The following is a 27,915-nucleotide window of genomic DNA, read 5'->3' on the forward strand; positions in this document are numbered from 1 at the left end:
CCCAGGATGAAGGCATGTGAGTTGTACAGCACAGAAATGACGATGTCAGGGTCTTTCTTATACATCTGCTGGTCCAAACTGGTGCAAACTGGGTGATAAATGCAGAACTTTGCTCTCCTCTGTCTCTAAAGACACTGCCTGTGCTGCAGGGTGGGCACGTGTCACTGTCACCCACCCTAGAGCAGGCAGGGACCTGCGTGAACCCTGGCTGGGCAGACAGGTGGTGGCAGGGGTGGCACTTGTCTGGCCCCTTGCATGTCAGCCCTGCAGCCAAACACTGGCAGGCAGCACTTTGAGGAGTGCCCTGTGTGTAATGCCTGTGTGCAATGATGTGACAGTGCATTTGCAACCCCACCACCCATGGAACACATCCCCCCTGGTGGCCTCGGGGACTTTGGGAGCTGCAGGCACAAGCCCCAGCCCTGTGCTAGTGTGGGTCCAGCCAGCACAGGGCAGTCTGGGTGCGCTGGCAGCGACACTCACCTGTAGTTGGTGCTTTTGATGGGAGCCCACGTGTAGGTCCGGAACACCTCATCGATGTATTGCTGTGGGTCAGAGGGAGCCAGTCAGGCCTGGGCGGTGCCAGGACTCTGCTGGCATGGTGACACAGGGCCCTGGCTCCCAGCCCGGTGCCAGACACAGCCCCTCATCCCCACTGCTGGTTCTGGGTGCTCAGCACAGCGACAGTTCCAGCCATGATCCCCTTCCCCTGCTGTGTTACCTCGTCCAGGGACTTGATGAGGGTCTTGATGAACCTCTGCCCGTCATTCCCATCAATCATGCTTCTCCGGATCTGTGGGACACAGAGGAGACAACTGAGGGCCACAGAGCCCAGCCATGCACCTGGGGGCACCTACCCCAGTGGGGTGGCACTGGGGACCTGTGGGGTGCAGGGTTAGCAGCCCAGGGAGGTTCATCATGCTGGCACCCAGGGGAGAGTGACCCAGCTCCTGTCCCCGCTGTGGCTCCGTGGGAGCTATGCCAGGCCCCTGAGGACGAGACGCTCCCCAGGGCAGGTTGGAGGGGCTGAGTGCCCTTAGCAACTGCAGATGAAGGGGCCAGCCTGTGCCCCAAAAGCTGCCCCTAGTCTGCTCACCTCCTCCTTGTTTTCATCCTCCAGCTCAGCATCCAGGAAGTCCAGCGTCACTGGCTCACGGAAATTGATGATCTGCAGGAAGAAAGGGAGAGCCAGGGAAGGGCTCAGGGCTCCCGCAGCCACTGCTGAGTCCAGACTAATTCATCACAAACCCCACAATTAGCGCCTCAGGACCCTGGGAAGCCGTGTGTCCCTCAGGGCCTGGCTAATCCCCCTGACTGCCATCCCTTCAGGCCCCTCCTCACCTGGGGCTGCAGGTTGGGGTGCAGCAGGACGTAGCCATTCAGGTCGATGGCGAAGACGTAGCCATTGGCCCCCAGCTGCAGGAGGACAGGAGGAGGGGTGAGGCTGACCAGGTGGCTCTGTAGCATGACACTCTGAACTGGTGTGAGCACCCTCAGCTCTGCAGGCAGAGCTCACCCCACGTCTCCCCCAGGGCTCAGCATGTTCTATCCAGCTGTTTCTATTCTCAGGACAATGCCATCTCTCACACCTGGGGTGAGAGTTTGGCTCTGGATTTCTCCCACTGCTCCTTTCCCCAGGCCTGTAAGGTTTATTCCCTGCTGACCCTACAAGGGTTTTGGCTCTGCTCTGGGTCCCAGAGCATAATGCAGCTTTGATCCCTGCTCTCCTGCCTGTCCCAGTCCCTGCCTGCACCCATGGCTCCTGCTAGGTGCCAATACAGCTGAAGTGCTCTGGAGTGCTGGGGCACAGCCTGGGGCTCCCATCAGAGGGATTCCACACCAGGATCAGGCAGTGCAGGGCAGGCACAGAGGAGAAGGGGCCCCCACGCACGTTGTAACGCGGCGTCAGCCTCTTGATGTCATTGAGAGCCACATCAATCCCCATCACGCCCAGGATGAGCTGGTTCTGGAAGGAAATGCAGGGAGGAAAGTGAGTGGGAACAGGGCTGTCACCCTGCCACCGCCAGCATGGGGACAGGGAAACAGCAGGATGGACTTCTCCCTCTGGGGACGTGTGGGTCAGATTTGGATACTGCAGGGGCACAGGGTGGGATATACCAGCCCCCCAGCAGCCCCCCAGAGAACACTGCACCCCCCAGGAACTTGCAGCTGTCAGCTGTCCCCATTGAACTGTGAGAGCTAGCCAAGGCCATTTTGGGTCCCGGGGATGGCAGTCACCCCTGGTGTCACCCCAGGGATGCCAGTGTCCCCCCTGCAGCCATGCACCCATCACCAGGGCACCTTCCCTACCCCACAGTGGCCCTGCACCAGGGCTCCCAGTGCAGCCAGGGCAGGGGCAGCAGAGTCTCCTACCTTCCTGTCACTGCTGTCCTCCGTCAGGTTGAACACTGGCAGCGTTCCTGTCACCACCAGGCCCAGCCCCTGCACAAGCACAGGAGGATGTCCCATGGCCCCTCACTGTCCTCAGGACCCAGGGCTGGGGGTGGGCAGCAGAGGGGGTTTACTCCCCCAACAGGGGAGATGGGGCACGTGCTGTGCAGGACCCTGGGGCTGGTGTCCCCATCCACCTGCACCCTGGAGTTGTGTGGGACCCCAGGGTCAGTGTCCCCAACTGCCCCCTGGGACTGGTGTCCCCACCCACATGCCCCTCGGGGCTGTGCGGAACCCAGGGGTGAGGGTCCCCACCTGCACCTGGGGCTGTGCAGGACCCTGGGGTTGGGGGTCCCTCCCTGCACCCCAGGGCTGGAGGGTCCTTACCAGGGCATCCTGGTAGACATTGGTCCACTGAACCTGCTTGGCTCGGTTCCCAGCCAGAACCATGGGTCTGCCCAGCACATCCAGGTACTCCTGCAGGGACATGGGACAGGGGAAAGGATGATGTGGGAGCCAGATGTGTCCTTGCTCCAGCCCGGTGACACCCTTGTCCCTATGCACACCCCGGGAATATTAATGGCATGAGGCCCCCAGCTGCAGGCTGAGCTAGGGGAGGGGGCTTGGCAGGTACCAAGCCTGGGGGTACTGGCTCCAGCTGGGACCCCAAAAAGCCCATTAAGATGCAAACAAGGCGCTGCTCAGCACTGGCCATGCACAGGCAGGGCAGGGGCTGCCCAGGCAGCACCAGCCAGAGCCCCCCAGCTCCCAGCCATTCCCGGGGCTGGGGTTGCTCCATCATGCCTGGACCATGTCACTACTGTCTCCCTGGCTGCCACTGCCAGCCTTTTGGGATCTTCTCCTGGGGCAGGTTTCCCTTTTCCTGTCTCCCCTTTGCCAAGGCAAGATCTCTGGGCAGGGAGGCGCCCGTGCCACAATGCCAGCCCTGCCCTGAGGGGCTGCCCTGCTTGGGGACCTTCATCACCTGCCCTCATGGCACCTCGTGCACATCCGATAAAGAAAAGGGGCAGAGAAGGAGCAGTGAGAGGAGGTGTGGGGCAGACAGGACCGGCTCTGCCGAGCTTGGCCCTGCCCACACTCGCTCCCTGCCCGCGCTCAGTTCTGCTCTGTGCTGATTAACGCCTGATGTTTCATAATTAGTCACTCAAAAGGCAGCAGGTCCATGGGGAGCTGCAGAAGATGAATTACTTATTTCAATAGCGCAGGGCCTGGCTGAGGGCTCAGCTCGGCTCCCCAGCTCGCTGCCACACTCGCGGCCAGGCTGTGGGCTGTCCCCAGTGGGGCTGGGGCTGCCTGAACTCGCCCCCAGTCAGCGCAGCCGGGGCGGCTCTGCCTGCCTGGCTCCGGCCGTACCTGCGTGTTGATGCGGATGGCGCCGATGGAGGGGATTTCAAAGTAGTAACCTTGGAAAAGAAAGAGAAAGGCAGCTGGAGACCCAGCTGTCCAGCACTCTGGCTGCCCTGCTGCCCATCCCTCCAGGGCTGCAGGCAGTGCTTTGCTGGTAGTGGCGCACGCTGGATCCGAGGGGTGAGCCCAGCACCCCGCAATCCCCCGTGCCACTGGGTGCCAGCCCCGCTCACCTTTGTTGGCACAGGCCATCCACTGCAGCGGGGTCACATCGTAGTTGTGCTGCCCCACGGAGAAGGTGAAGACCCGCACCTGTGGCAGAGCGTGCACTGAGGGCCATCCACTGGGCACCCTTGTTTTCCACACCCGGTGCTCCCAGCCGATGGCAACCTCCCCAGGGACAGTGTGGCATTGCCTGCCAGGGCCCACAGAGAGTGTGCAGGTGGACAGGAGACTCCTGCAAGTGCTGGCTGTGCTGGCAGCAAGAGAGTCCCTGTCTCTCCTTGCCTGGCCCCAGCCAGTCCTGTCCCCCAGCATCACTGTGTTGGCCCAAGCCACCTACCCCAGTGGTCCTCACTCTGGGGCATCACTGCCCCCAGAGAGGTCTGTGCTCTCTGAGGGTGATACATGGGCCAGAACCTCCCCCACCCCACAGGTTTCCAGGTACTGGGCAGCAATGGGGACCTTCCTGCTGGTTTGTCTGCCTGCCAGCAGTCCTGTCTCCATACTTGGGGTGTGCTCCTCTCAGGGCCAGCACTCAGGGAGCCCACCAGCCCCACTCCCTCCCCAGCATCCCACAGTGTGCCTGGTCCCATGCCTCCTTCACAGCAAGGTGGGAGTCAGCTATAAACCCACTACCAGGGCAGCGGCTCAGTGCAGGAGCAGGGTGTTGGGGAGGGAGGATGGCGAGGAGGTAAATGGAGCAGAAGCCAGCAATGGAGCTGGAGTGGCCATCTCCCCCCACAGTGAGCAGCCCCAGCCCAGCACACAGCCCCACAGTCTCTCACCGTCTTATTGGGCCAGTTGTACTTCTCAAAGACGTCCTGCACTCGGTCCTCACCACCGTCCGTGAACATCATGATCATCTTGTTGCAGTTGGCACGTGTGATGTTGGACTGTGGGGCAGACACAGCACCTGAGGCCACACCTGGAGCCAGCAGTGCTGGGCACAGGGCTGGATGCAGCCAGGAGGGCTGGCCCCAACTCATCTCTTCTCAGCCCATTTCTCTGGGGCGAGGGTGATTGGGGTGAATGGGCAGGAGGAGGGATGTTGTCAGCTGGGGAATGATGTTGTGGCTAATGCCACTTGGCACCTAATAGCACCATTCATCTTTATTTTGCCTCTGGCACAGCATCTGGTTGGGTCTGGCCCCTCCACCCAGCCCTGCTAACTTTGAACAACCCAGAGGGGAGCAGCACCAACAAAACCTTGGCTACAGCATGCCAGGAGGTGGGATGTCTCCCCCAGCATTGACAAGGAGCACAAGGAGCCCACTGCAGAGCAAAGCCCCAAGCACAGGGCAGCAGCCAGGCACTCAGAGCTGTCCCGTTGTCCCCAGCACCCACAGGTGCACCCAGTCCCCCAGCCCAGCCCCCAGCTCACGTTCTGCAGCTGGTCGAAGGCGTACTCAAAGCCAGCCTTGTAGTCCGTTGTGCCCTTGGCCACCATGCCCTGCACGTCCTCCTTGAACACCTTCTTGTTCCGGATGTTGGCCTGCACCAGGTGCTTGAAGCACGACACCGGCTTCGCCTTTTCATTGAACTGGGAGGTGAAATGGAGGGGAGCGGGTCACAGAAAGGGGACAGGGCAGACACCAGCAGGCACAAGCCACTCATCACACTCAGCTTCCATAGGCGGCAGCTGACCCAGATGTGTCCCACATCCCAGGGAGGGCTGATGCGGAGGTGGAAGCTTGGCTTGGGACAAATCCAGCACTGAGCCGCATGGTGTGGGTGCTGGCAGTGCAGGGCTCGCCTGCACCCTCACTTCTGCAGGACCCCTCAGCTTGTGCAAGCAGCTGTGCTGTGCTGTGCTGTTCTGTGCCGCCACAGGGAGCAGGTGCTGCCTCTCACTTACGGCTTCATTTACTGGCAGTGGGGCCCATTCATTAGGGGAGCAGTGATCCAGAAAACGGAGCCAGGCCAGACACGTTAATTAGCGCCGGGTGCTGGTGGCCAGACAGGGGAGGGGCACCCAGCAACGCACAGATGTGGTGGCACGGCCACTGTGCTGCGTAAGGTCACAAGCTGGTGACATAGCCATGGGGTGCAAGGTGTCAGTGGCTGGTGATGGACAGGAGGTGGCTGGTTGGGATCACCCCAGGAACATCTCTGCCAAATGTCCCATGATGGGGGCAGCTTTTGCACGCCGAGCCCTGAGCAGCCATTTCCTTGCTTATGTGCAGGTGTGTGGTTAAGAAGACAAAAAATGGTATTTCTGTGTGCAGACCCCTTAGCCAGGTGTGTGTGGGGGGCAAAGGGCTCCTGTGCTGTGGAGCTGGGAGGTGCCTGGGGACACAGCCCTTCCACTTGCCCCATGGCACTCACCGAGGCCACATTGACATAGTCGTCATCTGAGAGGGTGTCCAGCATCTCATAGACCGAGGTCTTCATCAGCTTGAGGGTGAGGCCGCTCACGCTGCCACTCCTGCAGGAGACAGCGGTGCTGGGGGCTTGGCAGCGAGGGAGCACAGGGCTGTGCTGTCCCACACAGCTTCCCTGTGGCCACTGGTGGGACAGTGGCACCTTGGCAAGCTGTGTCACCATCCTGGCCTGCCTAAGCCCGGCCATGGCCCCCACCATGTACTCACACATCCACAATGATGACCATGTCCTTTGGGGAGGAGGCACCTTGGATGTACCTGTGGGGTACAGAGTGGAGTCAGCAGGGTGGACTCATTTTGGGGGGGGACCCTGACTCTGCTGGGAGCCCCAGGCACCCAGGGCTGCGGTGACCCCGTGGTGAGGAGCAGGAATGAGGCGGCTGTGGGCAGGTGGAGGCGAGGACACGGCTCCTGGGGCACAGCGCAGCAGACGGCCAGTGCCTGCTGCTGCGCACCGTGTCAGCCTAACGAGCTCTAAATGCTAAACTCTTCCATCATCACAGGCCCTTTCCTGCGTGCTGATTATGCTGACACACACATCCATATTAAGATGCTATTTACCCCCCTGGTAGATTTAAAGGCCAGGCTGATTACATTATTTTTAGCTACGAGGAGGAAAAATAATAACACTACGTAAATCTTCCCCAGTGAAAACAATTAGGGAACCCTTCCTCACCCTTTGAAACACCAGGTCCTGCTCTCAGCCCTGCTGTGCCATCCTGTGTGGGAGGGGGTGGCACAGTGCTCAGCACCCATCCCCAGGCACAGCCCCGCCTCACCATCCAGTTGCATGAGGCCTGATCCTGCCGTGGCTGAAGGCCAAGGGAGCCTCATTATTGGCTTGATCAGGATCAGGCCTTGTGTGAATTAATTAGTGTGTTATTAGTATCAATTACTCACCACTACTGGGGAGGACTGGGGAAGGGGCAGGCTCTGATTGTTAATCCCAGGGCCTGATGTTCCCTAATTATAAGTGATTACCTGGGTGGGATGCAGGATGCTGGCACATGGGGCCCTCCTGACATGGGTGCAGCATCCCTCAGCAGCTTCCTCTCATGCTGGGGTGCAGGACGGGCAGCTGCCAGCCTGAGAAGGGGCTCTTGAAGCCTCCCCTGCCCCCGGGGCTGGGCTGTCAGTGTTGCACAGAGCCCAGCTAAGATGCTGCCCATAATGGGCTGTGGCAGCGCATCCATCTCCGGCTGCCTGGCTCAGATGAATATCCTGGGCTCAGCAGGAGACGGCTGTGGCTAATGGGGCCATTCATCAGGGGAGGGGAAGGCAGGCGAGTGGCACCCGTGGCCCCACAGCCGTGGCCAGGATCGTGGCCCCGGAGCAGCGAAGGCTGTGTCCTGCATGGGACCTCAGTGTGAGAGCAGGAGAAGACCCCGAAGGGGGGTTGTTCCCCGGGGTGTGCTGTCCCCCAGCACAAAGGGTGCTGCTGCTCCTCCATGGCTGGGTGGACAACCAGGTGGCCAGCCTGGCTAGTGGGCAGGGAGCTGAGCTCAGTAGCCCCCATACACATCAGCAGCCCCTGCCCCAAACCAGCCTTCCAGTCCCCGCTCTGCAATAACCTGCACAGACACCCCGGCAGGGAACAGTTAATAATTAATGTTGAGCAATCAAAGGCAATTAACCATAGTAGCAAGGCCATTAATTTTCTGTCAAGGAGAGGGGGCAGCTCCCGATATGCGCAGGGGGCCAGGCAGGGGGATGATCCCTTGGGATAGAGGGCTCCCTGGGCATGTGCCAGAGGCCTGTTCCCACTCTCCTCTCCACAACTGCAGTTTTAGGCAGCAAGTGAGGGCAGGATGGGGCTGTGGCTCCCCCAGCTCCAGCTGATAACCAGCAATTCCACACCAGCACCTCCAGCTGGGCTAAGGGGAGCCCATTCAATCCCACCTCACTTGGTGTGGGCTAAATCACTGAGCCACAGCCTGGTGCTGCCTGCCCGTTCCTCACCCCATCCTCCCAGCTCATGGTTTCCAAGCTAGCTGCTACCTCATTTGGATGGGAATGCTGGCCAGGACTGAGTGCCGGTAGCCATGGCTGTGGTAAGGCGGCACAGGGTTCTCTCCACACTTTCATCTGCACCCAAGGATTTATCTCTCCATCCTGCTGTTTTTCCAGGAAGAGGGAAGGGGAGAGGGAGCCAAGCGCCACAGCTCAGATGCCCCTGCCCATTTTATGGTGTCCCTTTGCCAGTGCCAAAATGAAATGAAAAGGGAAGGGAGCTGATTGCTCCCAGCCAGGACCTCCTCCCTGCCCAGCACCCCCTTACCAGGGCCGCCGGCGCACATCATAGAGGTCGATCTTATTGGGGGCTCTCCATGGGGTGGCTGTGGAGAGAAGGCAGGTGGTGAACAAGGCAGGGCTGTCTTGGGGTGGGGGACATGAGGGACAGGGCAGAGGGATGCCCAGGGCTGAGGAAGCAGCAGGCTCAGGTGGGGAGCTCACACCAATGGGTTTTGGCACAGTACGGTTACACGTGTCACACCAGGCCCAGGGGATTGCTCATCACATCTAACAGTGAGAGGGCCTTGGCTGCCCTTGGTCACAGCCCCTCTGTCCCACAGCCTCTCCCTGCCACGCACCAGGGTAGTAGCGGGTGACACCGGTGGCGCTGCCGAAGACCTGCCAGAGCAGGGAGGGATCCTCCTTCCGGTTCTCGATGAAAACGTCCTCCAGGGCCTGTGTCCAGTTCAGCTCGTTGAGGATGACGGTGGCTGCGGGATACAGAGACAGGGGTGGGTGGGTTGAGGGAGCAGTGGAGCTGGGGTGGGCTGAGGGGTGATCGGACTGTGGTGTCCCCACATGATGGCAGGGAGGGAGAGGTGTGTCCCCCTCCACCACTTCCCAAGAAGAAGCACACGGGGGCTTTCCAGCTTCTCCTACATCCCCTCGACCCCCTCACTGCCACAGGGCTCCAGCACCACCCTGCTGTCCCTTGTCCCCAGAGAAATGAGCCACTCTTCAGGGCTCCCCAGAGTGCTCACTGTCCCCACCTGCTCTGGGGCAGACACAGCCATCACTGGGGACAGCTGGTCTGCCATCTCACCGCCTTCCCAGCAAAACTCCCTGTGAAAGCCTCACTCCCCAGGGACAGTCAGCAGCTGGGAAACCCAAGGCTTGTGTCCCCATGGGCCGTATGGAGCCTCTCAGGCCCACTCTGCATTCCCACTGGCCCTGCACCTGACACAAAAGCAATTAAGATGCTGGCAAACAGCAGTTTTAAATTACTCAGCCATTAAAGCAAAAGATAAGCTGCCAGCAGCCCTAGCCTGTGATTAATCAAGGGGGGCTGTCAGAGCATGGGGGGGGGCCCTGTGTAGTGTGGCAGGTACCAGGCTGGCAGGGAGCTGGGATAGCACCTCCCTGTGCTCACAGGGGGACCCCAAATGCTGTGGGACGGGAATCCCACAATGACCGCTGGTGCTGGGTTGCCCCAGGACTGCAGCATGGAGGAGCCAGTGGTGGGTGCCACTGCAGGAGCAAGGAGCCAGCAGCACCCTGAGACCAGGCACTGATGCCTCCTGGGGGACCCTCAATGCATTTTTGGGGTGCAAGAACTCTCAGGAGCACCCCATCTCTTTGGTGTTGGGCAAAACAACCCAGTGTGGTGCTGCAGGGGAGCCAGTGTGCATTTGAGGAGTATATTTTGCTCTCCTAAGCCTTCCTCCCACACCTGTCCCCCCTGGAAACACCATCATCACCCGTTCAAGCCTTCACTGTGGTCCCAAGGCACTGGCAAGATGTGGGTAGGTTTCACCCAGGATGAATCCTGGATCCCTCTATCCCAGCATGACTGCTAAAGAACTGTCCTTCCCTCAGGCAGCCATGCCTTCAAACCATGATTTACTCTATCCGTATCTCCCTAGCCATTCCTCAGCACTGTGCACACACACAGCGCTGCTATCTGGGCACTTAAGATGATTTCTTGTTTGGCTCTGCCACAGGATGTGGTTTTTCCCAGAAGTGGCTATGAGCTGGCTGTCAGGCTGCTGCCTGCCTGGAGCAGCCCTGGGCAGTACTGCCAGCCTCAGGTGGGCACTGGGCTGGGCCCTGACACATCCATGATATCCCTGGCAACACCTACACCCCAGAGCCTTGGGGCCCATTAGCCACACCAGTTGCTTGTAATGAATGCAACTCCTATATCCTCCCTGTGCTGTAACACAGCCCTTTTATTATCTCTGAGCTCAAACGCAGCCCCTACACCTTTCCTGGGCATGAATGTAGCCCCCATATCGTCTCTGTGAACAAATACAGCCCCTATGCTCTTGCCGTGTGCAGAGTGATAAAGCTTGTCCACGGCGGGGATGGCTCCTGTCCCCCCTCAGTTGAGGCCAGAGATGCCAGCCCCACTGGTGACATCCCTGTCCCTGTCCCCATCAGAATAAGCCCAGCCCCGCCCTGCCCGCGAGCGATTGCAGATTTAATTAAAAATGGCACAGTAAATAAAACACATATAGGATGTAATTTGTGTGTGTAGCGAGGGGTGACGGCGGCGGGCGTCGCCGCAGGGTTTAATTAGCGTGCCAGGCAGCGATAGCGCCTCTCCGCCGGTCCCACCGGGACACGCTCCCGCCCACAGCTCTGCGGGGACTCGCCACGCTCACTGCTGTCCCTGGCAGGACAGGGTGGCCCCGTGCCCTCACCCCAAACCACACTCTGTGGAGCAGCAGTTGCGGACCCTTGCCTGCACCCTGGATTTCCAGAGCACCCTGATGTGGCTGGACGTGGCCTGATCTCTGTGCTCCCACACTCTGTGCCTGTGGCTGCAGCCCTTTCTGGTAAGGGGCATTGGGAGGGTGTCCCTGCACTGTGACCCCCCATTGCCACATCCCCTCTCCAGCATCCCTCTCTGAGCAGCTGTGAGTCCCTGGAGCACGTTAATCTCCAGCTTGCTCTCGTCCCAGGGCTGAGTGGGGTGATTTATGTGGCCGTGGTGGAGCTCCAGCCGTGGCGTCGGCTGGCGAGCAGGGCTGAGGAGGAACGAATATTTCATCGTGCGCAGCCCACCCGGCTCGCATGATGTGCTTCATTAGCTGCCTGCCCTGCGCTAGCTGGGAAATAAAACTAATTGCAAATTTCTAATCCACCGCTGCCTCCGCGGTGAAATCATCGCACCGACGCGGCTGCGAGCGGGAACGCTCCGCTCGGGGCAGGAACAGGAACTCGGCCCCCATCACCACCATCACCACCCAGGAGACCTCAGCAAGTGCCGCCGAAACAGAGGTGTGGAGGCAGTGGTGCCTTGGGTGCTGTGGGGCAGCTGGGGATGCTCATGACAGCAGGGTCTGGGGCTGGGCACAGGATGCGGCCCGCGGGTGCTGGAGGATGTCCTCCAGCTGGGAGCGGTTCCAGCTCGGTGCCGAGCAGCCACTAGAGGGAAATGGAGACCGACTGTCACCGTGTGCCACCGCAGCAGGGCGAGGTACCGGAGAGACCTGAAAGCTCGGGGACCGGCACAGCGCTCGGTGGGGACTGAAGCTGGCGTGGCACATCCTATCCCATCCGCCCGTCCCTCTCTCCCTGCCCGCTCCCGGGCTGGCCCAACCAGCCATCCCCGTTTCTAGATCAGCCTGTGCCCTCCGGCAGCCACAGGGGCACGGCTGCAGGGCTGACACCCCTGCATGTCCTGGCAGCAGGGGCTGCCCCGGGGTGGTAACACACTGTCCTGCAGCCACCATTGGCTTCCTGCGGGATTGTAGCTCCTTTTTCTCCCTTTTCATGACCTCAGCCCCAAGTAGGCTAAAGACAGGCAGCATCCCCGCTTCGCCCTCTCCCACTGCCCAGCCACGTCTCACTCCCTTCTACAAGCAGGTCAGTGCTGCTGCCTCTGTAGGTGCTCCTGCACAGAGCTGCTCCATCCCTCTGAATGTCTCTGGCACCCGCTCTGAGCCTCCTTGAGCTTTGCTGGTTTCTTCTGCAGGAGGATGAGAGCCATGTGGGCACAGCTGAGCTTCACCCTGTGCCATAATCACCACCTCTCCTTTGCTCCCCATCCCCTCCCTAATAACTCCTAATCCCTGATCTGCCTCTTTTGCCTGGGTTGAGCCCTTGAGGGTCCCTGGGGAGAGACACATTGTCACCTCGGTCCTGATACAGTGACTCTGCCTCATTTCATTGCCTGCCCATCTGGGAGCCAGCCTGCCCTGGCACCAAGACCCAGCTGGGGTGCCCAAAGGTGATGGTCCCTGAGGTTGCAGTGCTCCAGGCAAGAGAGGTGGATGCCCAACCAGGCAGTGCAAAGCAGAGAGGATGAGGAGGGGCACTCACAGCCTTTGTAGATGTCCGTGGGGATCTGCACAGCAGCGTATGAATAGTTAACCTTGGTCTTGAAGTTGTCATCATCAGTGAACTCCAGCTTCAAGGAGTTGGACTTCTCCCTCTCGATCTCTTCTCCATCGGGATCGTCCTGGGGAAGGAGCAGAGCACATGGGGTCACCCAGGGTTCCAGCCCTGGATGAATGGTGGGAATGCCATCACCTGAAGCCCATCACCAAATGCTCCCTGGGGTGACCAGTCCTGCTGGCTCTCATGTGGATTTGGCCTGCAGGCTGTGCCAGAGCTGGTGGCACAGGGGACCAGGTGCCAGGAGCGGGTGGGCACAAAGGCAAGCGCCAGTTGCCCCTTGCCTCTCCAGCTTTGGTAGCACAGCAGGTATTAAATCAGACATAGAAAAAAAAAATCAAAAAAAGGCCTTGAAAATCAATTAGCAGCAAAAGGCAACTATCAAAGAGCAAATTAAAACGGAGTGCAGCTTAGCGCTCTGTCAATAAGCAATGCAAACAGTATTTAATTATGGTGGAGAGACGGCGAATTCCCCACTGCTGGTGCTGGAACACATTCCCTCACCTTCCCAGCCCTCCTCTCCATTCCCCAGTCCTGCTGCCAGCATGGCACTGAGGGTAAAATCCCTCTGGAAAGGCAGGCAGGGCTGAGCTGGTGCAGGCAGAACAGCTGGGTGGTTGCAGACAGGGGACAGGGTGGGAGCTGAAACATGAGGCCATGTGGGGAAAAGTGAGAATGGGGGTGGAGTCACTACAGAGCTGGAGAAATTGCCTCAGCCGCCCCACCAGGAGCAAAGAAACCCAGGAGAAGGTGCTGGCTCTGAGCTGCCCATCCTGCCACGAGCCCAGCAGCTGGGGAAGGCTGTTTGCAGCCAGCTGTGGGATGCTCGGGGTAGAAAGGAGGGAGAGGAGGATGCTGCAGCACCTGCTCTTTGTGCTCCTGGAGCTACATCCCTGCTGAAGAGGACAGAGATGCAGAGCTGCCTGCCCCAACCACAAGCAGGGACAGGCAACAGTGCCAAGCCCAGGCTGGGATAGACACCTGGAGGGATGGCCCACGCTGTCCCACAGCAAAGTACCATGACACCAGGGGACACCAGGGGACACCAGGAGTAGGGGATGGTCCCATCCTGCTGTCCTCAATGGCCCACTGCACGTATCTCTGTCACTGATCAGGCTCCCCTTGACAAAACCCAGGCAGCAAATACCTGAATTTCTCACAGGAAAAGCCATATATTTAAAGGAAAACGATGTGTTTGGGAAATAAACTATGAAGCTTGTTTAACACCCATCCTGGTCTCCTCCCCTTTTCCCCTTCACAGATTGACATGGAGAAATGTCACCTCCCCTGCAACAGCTCCAGCCGGCCACTAAGGTGCTGACATTCCCATGACATTGAGAGGGGTGGCCAAACCATTCGCCACAGCTCGGGAGAGTAACAGGATTGATATGCAAGGTTTGGGTTTAATTCCAGCCGATGGATTGTGAGTGTAAACACACTGCCCAGCCGACCCCTGTGCAGGGGCTCCAGCTGCCCAGAAAGATGCTGAATTCAACTACGGCCGCAGTAGCCAAGCAGGAGGCAGGCAGGGACTGTTCCCAGCTCCCTGGAGCCATGTTTCTGAGATCAAAATCCAGATTATGCTCTCAATTTCATATAAATCTGGAGAAAAGGCACAAAACTGACTGCTGGAGCCTCTGCAAAGCCGTGATGCTGCAGCAGAGGCCATGGGCTACCCAGAGAGTGGATCTGGCCCCAAGCCTGCTGTCCATGGGGGCTCAGCTCTCTGGGGGAAAGCACACACCATAGTTCATCCCTGCAAACCTCTCCAAGCACCAGTGATACAGAGGTGCCTGCTGAAAACAGGCTTTGGGATAACGCTGTGGCCTGAGGGCATCTGCAGCACCGAAAACTCTGCTTTGACACTAAACCCTTTTTTCCTCAACCCAGAAAATTCCTGGTGACAGCTCCCCATCCCTCCCCATCTCAGATCTGCCGGGCACCCTGCCACAGCCCATCCGCTGCCCCTGCCACCACCAGCAGCTGGAAAATCCAACTCTCCCTCTTTCCCCCACGCTGGCATGGCTATTCCCCACTTAATCGGAGCTGGAACTACTGTATATAATTACTGCTCCTCTGTTTATCATTATTCCGTGATCTCACCCACTTCTGAGGGGCTAATTTGTATGCTGCCAGCTTTGGCGCTGTCTGGCTGCTCTCATTCATGGAGCTGTAAAGAGGCACATGTATAGATCTTGGGGACAAATATACAGCTATCTATACGTGGGGCACTTCATGCATCACTGACACCTATATGGCAAACAGACCTGCAGAAAGAGCTACGTTTGTCCTTTATCCATAAATCCCCCAACCTCAACCAAGTTATTTCTGTTTAGGCCAGGCTGAATTTGGCCCCTGAAAGGGGGTAATTTCCAGCCACATGAAGGCAGGTGAAGCTGTCACCAGCCCAGGCCGGGAGGGGAGCATCTGGGATACAAGGAGACACTTTGGGAAAGCTGAGGGAAGAAATTCTGCATTAAATTTAAATTAGAGCAAAGCAGATGATTCAAGTTCTCCTGAATTTACATCGCTTTAACTGTGAGCATCTCGGCAGGCCCCCAGCCAGATCTTGCAGCATTCCTCATCATTACATTTCAAAAGAACTTGGAAACATCTATTTATCTGTTACAGTATGTACAACGTAACGCAAATAGATGCTACAGTTTGAATATATTATTTGCTACACACCATTAGAAATCGACTCCACAGTGATATATCAATATGATACGTATTTACTGCTTCAGCAAGAAGTCATCACGCCCTGAGAGCTTTTGCCATCTCCAGTGCTTTCACAGCTGGGCTGTCACTCACATTTTCTCCTCAGTCTCCGGAAATGACAGACAGGAGACAAAACCCAGAGATGCCCCAACACCTGGTGAGCACCAGCAGCGCCACCCAACAGTTTCCTGGAGGCTGCCATGCTCTGGGCAAGTGCCTGCCCTCTGTCCCATCCAGGCTGGTGCTGGCTGAGGAGAGCCAGGGCAGCAGGACTGTCGTGGCCCCCAGGGTTTGGAGCTGCGGATGGAGCTGGGGACGTGACCTGGTGCAGCAGCGATGCCTCGTCCCCGGCAGCTCCTGCAGATGCAAACACCCCTGTTCATTGCTCATCTCCATGGGAACCAGCCATCACAGCTAATGATGGCTGCTTAAACGGCAGCCCCGATGACAAACGCAGAGCTGATCTGGCCACAGCATCCCGGCAGCATCGCTGCCTCCCCTGGCCTGCCCCACGCAGCCTGGTCGGGAACACACCGCACTGAGATCCCTTCTCAATCTCCCAGGGGCACCCATCCATGCTAAGTCGGCAAAGGCCAGCGAAATATTCATATCAACATGCTGTGATTCTGCTAATAATGGATATAAATGCCAGCCCCCATCACATGGCTGAGAAACTCCAGGCCTGTGCAGAAGGGTCTTTCTCCTTAAATATATCAGTTTTTCCTGAAATGCGGTGATTTAATGCCAAGGAGGGACGTGATGTGTTCTCCAGCCACATTCCTGCTTTTACAGCAGCCCAGGTTATAAATAACAATCAGCTTCTCCCGCCAGCCTGCTCCCCTATCCCCCTTCACTTTTTTTTAATCTTTGCCAAAGGTACTGTTTAGAGATCTTTCTAGACCATTTATTTTTAAATTACCAGCCAGAGGAGAAAAGTTAAAAAAAATAGAAAAAAAAAAGAAAAAAGGCAAAAGAAAGAAACTTCTGGGGCTGATAGCTTATCATGAGGAAATCCAAATGTCACATTAGTTGAGAAAGTTGGAAGATTAAATTTTCCAACACCCTTCATCTGCTGCTGCTGACATTTAGGGGCCTTTTTTCCCCCCTCCTCCCTCTCCTTGCTGCATCTACTGAGCGGGGTGAGCAGTGAGAGGGGCGAGCAGAGAGTGGGCAGCCCCAGCATCCCCTGCCCCAGAGGGGGCTGAGGCTGGCATGGCGCCTCCCACCATCAGCCCCTCGCTCTCAGCCCTCCCCAGGAGCTCTGGAGGGTGCTGGAGGGTGGGTGGGCGCTGGAGGGCTGACCTTGGGGCCAGGATACCTTCACAAAGCTGTGCTGTTTTCCACCTGAGTACAGTACGTCCCAGCCTCAGCTTTGACAAGCATCATCTCCTGCCATGAACACAGCACAAAAGATGGAAAATTCCTTTATTTCTGTGTTGTTCTGCCTGTGACACCCAACTGAGACCATCTGCTGATTTCAACACTTCTCCCCACATAAACCCCATGGCCCTTGCTAGTGGGGAAAGGTGAAAAATTTGCTTCTGCAAACATTCTGAGAGCCTTGAGGACCCCTGGGAAATTTTTTCTCATGTTCCCATTTGTTAAAAACCACTTGGAAATCCAAAGTCTGTTTAGGGAGATAGTGGAGCTGAGGTGCAGGCAAAATGATTAGGAAGCTCATTTCCTTCTCACTGCAGTTAAAGCCGGTGTAAGGCTTGTGAATAAGCCCCAGTTATGGGGAGCAGCCATTGTCCATCAGCACCAACTCTGGCTCAGCTACATCCTGCTCCATTTAAATAGAAAAACTGAAGCTAAATAAAGAAAGGATGGAAAGAGCACTATTACGTTCCATTCAGACCTTCTGGTATCATCTCCCTCCTTTTTTACTTCAGCAGCATCTTCTTTTTTTTCCCCATTATTTTTGTTGGAATTAAATTTGCTGGGATTTCACTGGCAAGGAAGCAACAGCACAGGTAGGGAAGTGCCCTTGCTGCCAAACCCACATACCTCAGCAACAGGACACCCCCAGTTTTGCAATTTTGCTTGTTATCTCCCCAGGACTAAACTGATGCGTCTGGTGATGGACTTGCAGGGCTGTTCCTCCTTGACAACATGTCAGCTCCTCCAGGGAGGGACCAGGGATGAGGGAGCTGAGCCCTGCATCCCTCAGGGACACTGTGCCATGCTTCTCCCCAGTGTCCCATGTACTGGAAGGGCTCCATGGGCACAGCTCCGAGGTTGAGATGCCTCCTATTCCCTCATCCTGCCGAAGGTGACCAGGGTGGTGGGGTGTGCCACTCAGGGGAACAGCGGGCATGGGGACATCCAGCTTCTGTCCCCTGCCCTGCAGCAGGGACGGCAAAAGCCCAGCCCAGCCCAGCCCAATGGATGCATTAGTCCTGCTCCTCATGGCCTGGGCTGGGAGTTGCCCTGCTCCCCAGGCTGTCTCCTCCTGCCTCAACCGCCAGCCAGTTTTTCCTTCTCTTCTATCCAAAATCCGCTTTAATGTATTTTAAGCCCATTAGCTCCATCCTCTCCAGAGCAGCCACGGCATGATCTTCTCCTCCCTCCTTTGGTAGCTCCCCCAGGCTGGGGAGGGACAGGAGACATCCTCTGCATCCTCAGATCTGAATGAGTGGGACTGTGGGCAGGGAGACCTGCTCAGGAGACCAAACGCCCTCCACTCCGGTCACAGCATCTGCCCGACCTCTCCTTCCCACCTCCCCCCTCCCTCCGTGGCTGCTTCCCCTGTCACTGCCTGGGGACAATGGCACTGGCAGTTAGTCACTAACTCAGCTTTGAAGGCATCCATCCTCCACTCCAGCCTGCTCCTGCTCTGCTCTGGGGCATAAACTCCCAGGTGGGTTGAGAGGAGAGCAAAGGTCAGTGCAGCGCATGTCACCCAAGCTGGTGGGACCCCATCAAGCCCAGATCCTCTCCTCCCTTCTGCACAGGGCCTTCTAAATGCTCTTGGGATCACCTGAGTGTTATTTTCGGATGAGGCCATGTGATTTGCAAGTGGTTTGCTGCCAACACCATGTCCTCTCCCGCTGTGTTACCATCTCTCGCTGGCACATCTGCTGCCAGGTCTGCCTTGGGACAAGGACCAGTTCTGGTGCACCAGCATTGGCTGGGGCTGTCCCCAAGGCTGCACCCTGCTGTGCTTGGGGCTCCTGGTCAGCTCCAAGGACTCTGCTCAGCAGCCTCATGCCAAGAGCATCACTGACCTGACAGGCCCCTATTTCGTAGGGATCCCGCAGCGCAGTGTAGGAGCTGGGTGACCTGGCAGCAAAGTGGGGTACCCCAGGGCAGAGCGGGGTGCTGCAGGGCAGAAAGCACTGCTGGTGGAGCTCCCTGTGCCCATGGCACAGCACCTGAGTGAAATCACTGTCACCACGAGGAGGAGCCGGCAAATGCCACCTCTCTTGGGAGCGCCGGGAGCGCGGAGCTGATGGGGCTGTAGTTAAAGCACTGATTGCCAGAAATCACAGGATGGCTGTGCTCAGAGCAGGGCAGAGAATTAGATTCAGTCTCTAATTAAAGGTTTGCTCTTCATTTGAATTTCAGATGCCAGCTTTAATTTTAGAAACTTTTGCAGGCAGCAGAGCGACCTGCCCACCTGCCGGCTGCCAGGCCTGGTGCTCGTGGACAGATGTCACCATGGCTCAGCACACCGGGCACTTGCTGCCCACTGCAGAATCTGGTTACACCAGCTGTGACAAATGCTGTGCCATGACCCCTGGTACAATGCTGGGACACACTGGCAAGGGGCCCAGCACTAGGCCAGGGTGGTGGCTGTGCCAGAGATTCCACAGAGACAGTACTCACATATTCAGTGTCAGCCTTGGAGTCATAGTACTCGATGTCTTCCTCCTGCAGAGAAAGGGGAGAGCTGTTAGTGCCAGTCAAGGACAGGGATGGGAGAGGAGTCCCTCCCCTGACTTGCCCCCTCAGCACCTCTGCCATGCTGTTGGCAGCCACCACATTGCTGGGGACTGAACCCTTCCCAGCCCATGCTGTCCTTGGGACATGTTCAGGACCTCACATCCTCCACATCCACCCTCGGAGGACTGGCCATCGCCTGCCATTCTTCCCTCTGCTCATGACTGCTGTGAGCCACAGCACAGTGGGGCCATGCACAGCCTCCACCACGGCCAACAGCCCCGTGATGGTGACATCAGTGTGACTGTGGCCTCTGCACTGTCATCAGGTGCAAGCCTGTGCCACATCCCCACAGTCAGGGTGCTCTGGTTCTGTTGCAAACATCAGGAGCCACAGAAGAGCCAGGTATAGGCAGCGTGGCAGGCAGCAGCCCTGCAGCCACCCAGGCCCTCTCCCTGCACTGCAGGAACATGGAGAAAAGTGTCCTTGCTTCCACAGAGAAATGCACGTCCTTAATTTGGGGTATTTAGAGCCTATTTAAGCAGAAAGGTCTGCTTGGATTCCTCTTCCCAGAGTGTCAGGACGCGAGACAGCTGATAAAATTCCTGAAGAGGCAATTGGGAGAGCAGCGATGCTGTCACAACAGCGTTCCGTGTACCATCAGAAAGGGTAATTAAAGGGCACTCGGAGACTCTTCCCAGCGTGCCGGGACCGAGCGTGATGCCGGCACACCAGCAGCTGTCCTGGTGCTGACACGTCTGCCAGTCAATCAGCATCAGCAGCCAACCAGCCTTCCCCGGCACGGCAGCGCCTTGGGGTGATTATTGCTGTTGTTACCTAACGAGGAAAGTGATCCGGACCCCGAGCAGAAACATGGCCTAAACCTCAATGGCACTGACTGCACCCCTGCCTGCTCCTGCTCTGCTGCTGCCTGTGCCGCACCCGGCCTGGACACAGCCTTGTGCCAGGCACGGTGGCACCGTGACATCCACGCCAGCCTGGTCGCGGGTTTGTGCCGGAGAAAGGGAGCAGCAGGTGTGAGAAGCTCTCCAGGCAGCCGGCAGCACCCATTCCGCCACCCTGGCCCCACTGAGTGCTGGCAGTCACTAACCCCTCACCGGCATTACCCTCTAGCCACAAATCTGCTCCCCAGAGGGGTTTGCAGTGGCTTCTCCCGGCTTCCCAAGAGGTGGGAAAGCCCCTGGAGCTGATCTTGGGGACATCGACAGCAGGGGATCCCGGCAGGCTGCGCAGCCGATGTCTCCCCAGGATGGGAATTGCAAAGGGCAATTCCTCCTGAGAAGAGGGACCGTCACTTCTTCCGCGGCCTCTGCGACTCTTAATGATTGCGATAAGACAGCACCGGGAAGGGAAAGTGAAAAAAAAAAAAAAAGATTTGACGCAGCATCTTCCAATTTCTGTTATTAAAAAGCCCAGTCATTAAGGGAACGCACTTATTAATTATCTGTGATTTGTTGTGAAATGCTGAGGGGTTTACAACAACAAGAAAGGAAAAAAAAAAAATCAATTTCTCTTCAGCTGCCCTCCCCGCGCCGCTGCCGGCCCCACGCCCGCCCCTGCCCCTCGCCGGCACTGCCGCCTCCCCGGGTCCGCGGCCATCTGCACTTCCTAATTAAAGGAACCCCCGGGAGACCCGTAACACAAACGAGCTAATTTCATGTTTAATGATCTTTAATCAGGAGTGAGTGTGACTAACAACGGCCATCCAGAAGGTGCTTTGTTATTCATTTTATTTGCCACTGGCTCCTCCGAAAAGCTCGATTCCCCTCCCACCCGCAGAGGCCCCGCTCCCGCAGCGGAGAGGGCACGAGGTGATGATGCTCGGGCACGAGAGCCGCTCCCCTGATCCTGCTTTCACCCGCTCCAGCACTCCCACGGCACGGCACAGGAGCTGACCTCCTGCAAGGAGGAGTCACAGAGCCCTTGCCACGCACTCTTTGAAGCCCTGACAACCCCAGGAGCAGCTGGGTGAGATCTCAGCCACACGCAGGCTGTGGCTGAGGTTTCCACGTGTGAGACAGCACGTGTGGGACAGCCAGCACCAGCGTGGCCCTGGCCCTGAGTGTGCCCTGACGCCAGGCGCTACGATCCTTGCCACAACCCTGCTGGTGCTGGGGGTTTTCATGGGGTTCCAAGGGTGCCTGGGGGAGCTGGCAGGGCATCTGTGTCCTTGCCACTTGGAAGCCAGTGGCTATTCCAGGAAGGAGGGATAGAGCCCTCAGAGATGCTCTAAAAAGATGCCATGGGTATCCCAAGAGGCAACAAGGGGTCTCTTCTCCCTAATATTTTTTTTTTTAAACCATATTTGCCTTCTTCATATAATCCTCTCCTCCTCCTCTGGTCCATGTTAAGCTCAGCAGCAGGTCTGTGTAAATAGCACTGATATTTCTAGAGCCTTTCAGAATAAATACCAATAAAGAAAACAAGGGTGTGAAGATGTCAAGGGATTTCAAGGCAAAATATTGTCCCTGTGTCTTGCACCCGAGCCTGCAGGAAGCACACACTGGTTCCCATTGCAGGGGAGGCAGACAAGGAGGAGCTGCTGCTCTGTGATGTGTTACTGCCCATTTTCTTGTACCTAAATTGCCAAATGTCACCTGCACAGCTGTGTCACTGGTGGGTAAGTGCGGGGTTATTTCAGCTCCTAAACCCTCAGTGCAACACTCTGGGAGCTCAGTGCAATCCCAGACTGATCTGCAACTGTCCCTGAAGCCACCACCCAGGCTTCTCCAGCAAAGCCACCAAGGAACCACCGCACCTGCACCAAACCCTTGTGGTTCAGTGTCACTGGGCAACCCCTGGCCAAGGCTTGACTCAGGTGGGACCTCCAGGAGGTGGCCCTGGGGATGCTGCATGCCAGAGTCTCCCCAGGGACCCTGGCTCCTGCTGACCCCCTTGAGCCCTCCCTAGGAGCCCTGTGCTCCACACCTTCAGCGTTTTCACACCGAAACACCAAGCAAAAAGCTGATTACCAAAACCAGGCTGTGAGCTTCCGGAGAGCTGCAAGCTGGAGCCTTGCCAGCAGCACAAGAGAGGACCCCACTCTGGCACTGGTGCTTCCTTGCCACACACCAGCAGAACAGGTTTGAGACAAAGCCCAGGACAAAAAGGGGCACAAAGGTGTCTCAGGTGGGTGATGAGGGGCATTCCTGCCCCACAACCCCTGACACAGCCCTCTACAAGCATTCAAATAGATCTTTCTTTGCCTAAAACAATTACAGCAACTAAAAATAATGCTGAAAAGGTCAATACTCTGTTATCTCACTGCAGCCTAGAGATGTCAGGACAGAGGGGTCCTGGCCCAAACCTCCAAGTCAGCAACCTAACCAGGTGGCAATCAAACCACATCACACACACAGCTGCCACCACCCTAAAAAAGCCTCGAAGGAGCTATTGGTGGCACATCAGCTCCCTGCTCCAGCCATCCAGCTGGAGCACACAGCTGGCAGGGATGCTACAGAAGGGCTATGGCTCGCTCTCCCCTATAGGGCTTTCCTGTAAAATCACCTAATCTGGCTAATCCTTCTCCCGAGGACCTGTAGGATCTGTAGTACTCCCCAGGATTGCTCACTGTCATCTTGTAAGGGTCACCCTGCTGCTCACGTGCCCTGGGGATGCTGCAGCTCCCCGGGGCAGTTTTGCAGGCAGATCCTGCTGCAGTGCATTGATTTCAGTCCCTCTCAGCCTCTGGCTGTGGGTTTCATTTCTCCGAGCTGCACAGGTGACCCCTGTGGTCAGCAAATCTCTTTCAAGATTTAATTGGCTCTGGAAGAGCCAAATCCTGCAGCAGTTTGCCTTCAGGCAGTTAGGAGGAACTCGGAGGGTGGTGGGGAAGAAAAGATGGATCCCGAGCTGGCACCTGCCTGTTTTCCAGCTGCTGGATGGAGCTGGTGGCAGGACCGGCATCCCAGCCCACAGTTTATCAGTGTGGGGACAAGCCAGGTGACCTGAGCTGTGCCTGCTCAGACCCGTGGGCAGTTCAGTGGGTGGGGAGAGCAAGCAGGAGCTGGTGTGCCCACACAGCACTGGGGGCTCTGCTCACGTACCCACCTTTCCTCTGCCATCAGCACTTAGAGTGGACAGGAGTATTTAGGTACTTCTTCATGCCCCTGAACCATTAAGCACAACAAAAATAGCAACAGCTTCTGCTTATAGGTGCACCTTTCCTACAGAAGACATCCTGCAGCGTGTCACGGAGCTCCTGGAGCCTCACACCTGTGCTGTGGCTGGGGGAGCAGGGGATGAGCAGGGTCACAGTGCATCCCCACCACAGCAGCGCCCTGCCAAGCCCTCCTGGGTCACAAGGAGCGAGATGGGACTGCCTGATGGCTGTCCCTGGGGACTGGTTTGTGCTGGTCAATTGGTCCTGGCTGGCAGCTGGGGCTGGAATTCTCAGCCGGGTGAGTGTTTAGCCCGAGGTGTCCTAGCCCTGCCATAGGCACAGCAGCCTCTTGGCTGGGGAACAACAGAGCAAAGAAAGTGTTCCTGCTACACCTGCCACGGGGTGGTGTGAGGGCCACAGCCAGGAACAGGCTCCAAAGGGACCAGATGAATTCTTGGGAGAAATTCCTTCCTGCAATCACAGCCAGGCCTGGCTGCGGCTGGTAGGGGCTGAACCTTTATTTCTACCGACCAGAGCTATTCTTGTCTATATGCACCATGATGAATCCTTTCCTAGTCCCCAGAAGGGGGAAATATTCATGGTTAGCCCCAGCCACCACAGGCTGTTGGGTAGACCAAGGAGAGGTCTGGTGGGGACCATACTTCTCCTGCAGCTCTGTGAATTCCCTGCATCCCATCCACCATCAGGGGCCGTGCGCATTACCCAGGACAGGTGGAAACAGTCATCATAATCTGCCTTGGCATCTTTTTTTTAAAAGCAATTTCCTCCCTCTGCCTCTCTGACAGAGCTGGGGAAATATTTAAGTGACCTGTCAACAGTTTTTTCATCTCCCCGAGAAGATGTTTTATCTGATCACACCTCGCCAGCTATTCTTCTTTACATGGCATCTCCTGTCTGCTCCTGCTCCTCGGAGGCTGCCTCAAATGCGGCACGGCCGCTGCTCCCCTCCACTGCACCCGGGTGCCACAGGGAGGCCAGCACACACAGAGGCTGTTGGAGACCCCCCACCCTTCCAGGGATAGGGTGGGATGGGACAGGATGGGATGGGATGGGATGGGATGGGATGGGATGGGATGGGATGGGAAAGCAGTACTGAGAGGAAAGCCAGCAACCCCTACACCAAACCACTGCAGTCATTGGAGATGCCATGGGTGGCCCAGCCATCTTGCAGAGTGGGGGGTCAGGAAAGCCCCCTCAAGCCCCATCCTTGGTTTTTAAGAGGGAACAGCACCGACACAGGGGTTTTGTGAATGATTTTCTTGGTCTGCTTTTCAGCCAGACTGGCGCTACAGCAGCAAGGTTGGTGCTATAGCACAGTAATTCTCCGAGCGTAATGAAAGCTGACATTATATCAAACACAATAAAGACTCTCAGTTGATGGAGATCATTCCTGAACACACAAACCCATTAAACTGAAAAAAAAAATATCAATTCTACACACTCGCCAGCCAAAAGAAAATGTGATTTGTTATCTAAAAGGGGGTTATAAACACAGCTTCAATGCACTTTCTGTGCTGTAATGAAAACTGGGTTTGAAATGGCAAGACGACTGCAAATTAGAGTATTTGATTTTATTTTCTAACTTTTTAGGTAAACCTTCTACAAGGGCAAGTGCAAGGTTACGGTGACAATCTTTCTGTTCTCAGCCGATAAGTAGGATCTGTAATTAAAGGAGGAGAAAAATGAAAGGAGGATAAGGAGCTGGCGTTCGCCCTTCTGATGCTGCTTTGAACACAAAGCCCTGCCTGCATGGCCGTGCCCAGCCCACGGGAACGGCTGCCAGGGCCCACACATGGCACGGCACGGAACAGCACGGCCGCTGCTTCCCTGCAGACACACACCCAGCAGTGCCAGATGGGGCAGCAGGATGGGGCAGCAGGATGGGGCAGGATCCTGCAGCCGGAGGGATGTGGCACCCAGGGCTGTATGGCCGTGGCTGGGCACCCAGCTGTGCTGCCATGTCCCCCTGCTTTATCCCGCACCTTTCCTGGGCGGTCAGGAGCGCAGTCTCTGTTATTCCTCCTGTCCATCCCCATTTGGCAAACAGCAATCCCCTTTTCCCTGGAGTTTCGTTTCTAATGGAGCTTGAAATTATCTGGGCTTTGTTATTTCTCACGTGCTTGCAGGCGGGGGTTACGGATGGAGGCAGCGGCGTGGGGCCGTCCAGCACTTGTGATCCCTCTGCCACCTCCACAAATGTCACCGCACCCAAAACCACCTGGTGGCTAAACCCTGTCCCCAGCAGCTCCTACATCCACAGCTCAATGTATGGCTATTTTTCTTTTCCAAGGAGAAGAGGCCTGCTGGGCTCTGACCCTTCAAAGGGCCCTTTCCAACACCAAAAGGTGGAGAGATGTGGGAGGCAGGGGGGCAGCAGGCAGAGGAAGAGGGGAGCTTCCCAGTATAGTGATGGAAAATGCAGTGAGGAAGAGGACTGGGAGAAAAACAACAGTAATAAACATTTTATGAAGCAGAAAATGGCTTATAAAGAAGTCAACTTTTAAAGGCAATTTATATAATCCTGCCAAGCGCACATAAATGCAGGGATGGATCTTTGCAGTGCTGGAGTGGCCCTTAAAGGCACAAATAGCTCCAGCAGCCCCAGCAGACCGACACGTGGTGATGATGATGATGATGATGATGATGATGTTGATGCCCTGGGATGCATTCCATGGCTGGCAGTGCAGATCTGCACCTGTGACAGCATCCCCCAGGTCAGCATGGCCCCCACTCCCACACACCATGGGAGTGTGGGACACCTGAGACCCCGCTGATACTGCTGGGATGGGGCTGAAGGTCTGAAAAAGAACTGAAGGCACTGGAAAATTCGGGAGGAAAGCAGGACATGCAAATGGAGAAGAGCTGGGAGAACATGGCTGGGATGTCTGACAGGCCACATGGCAGCTTGTCAGTGAGGATGGATCCAAAGAATGGCAGCAAAAAACTCAACATGACCTTTCATTTTTATAGGTACTTTTGAAGGTCCCTTGCCCAAGCAGGGCAGCAAACAGAGGATGGAAACCTGGAAAACAGCACTGCAGCGTGGGCTGGAGTCCCGGCACCTCCATTTGCTGCTGGGAATGGTCTGCATGGGGAGGGCTCAGCCCCACTGCCACAACTGGGGGATAGGACTGGGGACACCCAGAGCAGGGGGACAGACCTGATGTGCCTTGAAGGACAAACCCTCATGGCTCTGCATGGAGTGAAGCCAGACTATCCCAGTGGACCTCTGGATAGAAGTCTGTAGGCCAGAAGATTCTCACTGGGAAAACTGCCAGGCCACTGTAAATTGGGAATTTTCTGTGATTTCTTACCATACCAGTGCCAGCTGGTTGCAGTGTCCCCTGGTGGGAGCCCACTCTGGCAACAGGACCCAGCTCTCACCTTTCCAGAGCTCCGCCAGCCTTCTCCAGTGGGCAAATGTGCATCCCTGAGAGACCCTCACTGTGCAGGCAGGGAGGGGCATGGTCTCTCCCCACAGCCTGTCTCGCTGCCCCCATCCCTGCCCACCATGCCACTCTGAGCCGCCTCCCAGCCCTGAGGTACAACATGCTGGAGGGAACTCATGAGGAGTGCTCAGAGTATGGGTAACCTTGGGGCCAAGGCTACTTTTGATCAAGGAAAATGGTCCGATGTCCAGAACTGGGGACACAGCCCTGGCTTGGCACGGCTGGTAGACATGGGGGGCCTGAGGGTGGGCGAGCACAAGGAGCAGGGATGAAGCAGGACAGGATGAGGGGATTGTTTGGGGAACAGGGAGGCACTTTGCAAAGCCTCCTGAGGTGGGAGGCTGAACTCAGCTCCAGAAAGGCCAGTATTGCTGGCAGGTAGCTGGAAACACCAGAAAACAGCAAGGAAAAAGCAACTTTCCCTGTAGAGATGGATCGTGAGTGATTGCTGGCAGCAGCTCCCAGCCGCTCAGGCTTTTGCTCCTGCTTCATTTTCCCCTGGACTTCCATAGCAACCCATCTGCAGTGAGGTTTAATGGGGCTGCCATTAGCACTAATGCAGCGCAAACACTCAGCATCTGCCTCGCCTTTGGATGGAAACACAGAAATAACCGCGCTCGCTGCAATCTGTCATCGACTCCGGCGCGGGGTTAGGACGCGACACGCTGCGAGAGGAGGGGAGAGCTGCAGCCGGGAGGAACGAGCTGCTCGGTGGGAAGGGAGGAGAGGAGGAGCTGGGATGCTGTGCTGCCGCCTTCCCTGCCTGCTGCCCGTGCCAGCACTGGCAACAAGCTCTGGGCAGCCGCAGAGCCAGGGTCAGCGGTGCTGGCACGCGGGTCCGACCGTGCGCGGCCATTTCGTGGATGAAGGGCAGAAAAAGGAGGTTCAGTCCCGGCAGTGAGACATGGACACAGCCCCTCCATCCCTCTGCTCTGCTTGGGAGCTGAGGCTGGTGCAGGCAGGCAGGGCTGATGCCCAGCACCCTGGGGGCTGTGCACAGAGCTGG

The 27,915-nt window shown here is 57.0% G+C and overlaps 1 protein-coding gene across 2 annotated transcripts in view; it reads right to left on the minus strand.

Annotated features, from left to right (window-relative positions):
• Positions 1-27,915, minus strand: part of CACNA2D2 (calcium voltage-gated channel auxiliary subunit alpha2delta 2) — a 212,933-nt gene that overhangs the window by 13,289 nt on the left and 171,729 nt on the right. For both annotated transcript variants that reach the window (XM_032120799.1, XM_032120798.1), the window contains exons 5-21: positions 19,263-19,307; positions 12,642-12,780; positions 8,954-9,085; positions 8,641-8,698; positions 6,570-6,620; positions 6,307-6,406; positions 5,363-5,521; positions 4,767-4,874; positions 3,993-4,071; positions 3,766-3,815; positions 2,779-2,868; positions 2,374-2,442; positions 1,892-1,966; positions 1,342-1,416; positions 1,097-1,168; positions 722-793; positions 484-545 (exon numbers count right to left, since the gene is read on the minus strand). In XM_032120799.1, coding sequence (XP_031976690.1) covers positions 484-545; positions 722-793; positions 1,097-1,168; positions 1,342-1,416; positions 1,892-1,966; positions 2,374-2,442; positions 2,779-2,868; positions 3,766-3,815; positions 3,993-4,071; positions 4,767-4,874; positions 5,363-5,521; positions 6,307-6,406; positions 6,570-6,620; positions 8,641-8,698; positions 8,954-9,085; positions 12,642-12,780; positions 19,263-19,307 — 1,436 coding nt within the window. The remainder of the gene's footprint in view (positions 1-483; positions 546-721; positions 794-1,096; positions 1,169-1,341; positions 1,417-1,891; positions 1,967-2,373; positions 2,443-2,778; positions 2,869-3,765; positions 3,816-3,992; positions 4,072-4,766; positions 4,875-5,362; positions 5,522-6,306; positions 6,407-6,569; positions 6,621-8,640; positions 8,699-8,953; positions 9,086-12,641; positions 12,781-19,262; positions 19,308-27,915) is intronic.

The sequence above is a fragment of the Corvus moneduloides genome, chromosome 11 (genome assembly GCF_009650955.1).
Source record: "Corvus moneduloides isolate bCorMon1 chromosome 11, bCorMon1.pri, whole genome shotgun sequence".
Classification (NCBI taxonomy): Eukaryota; Metazoa; Chordata; class Aves; order Passeriformes; family Corvidae; genus Corvus; species Corvus moneduloides.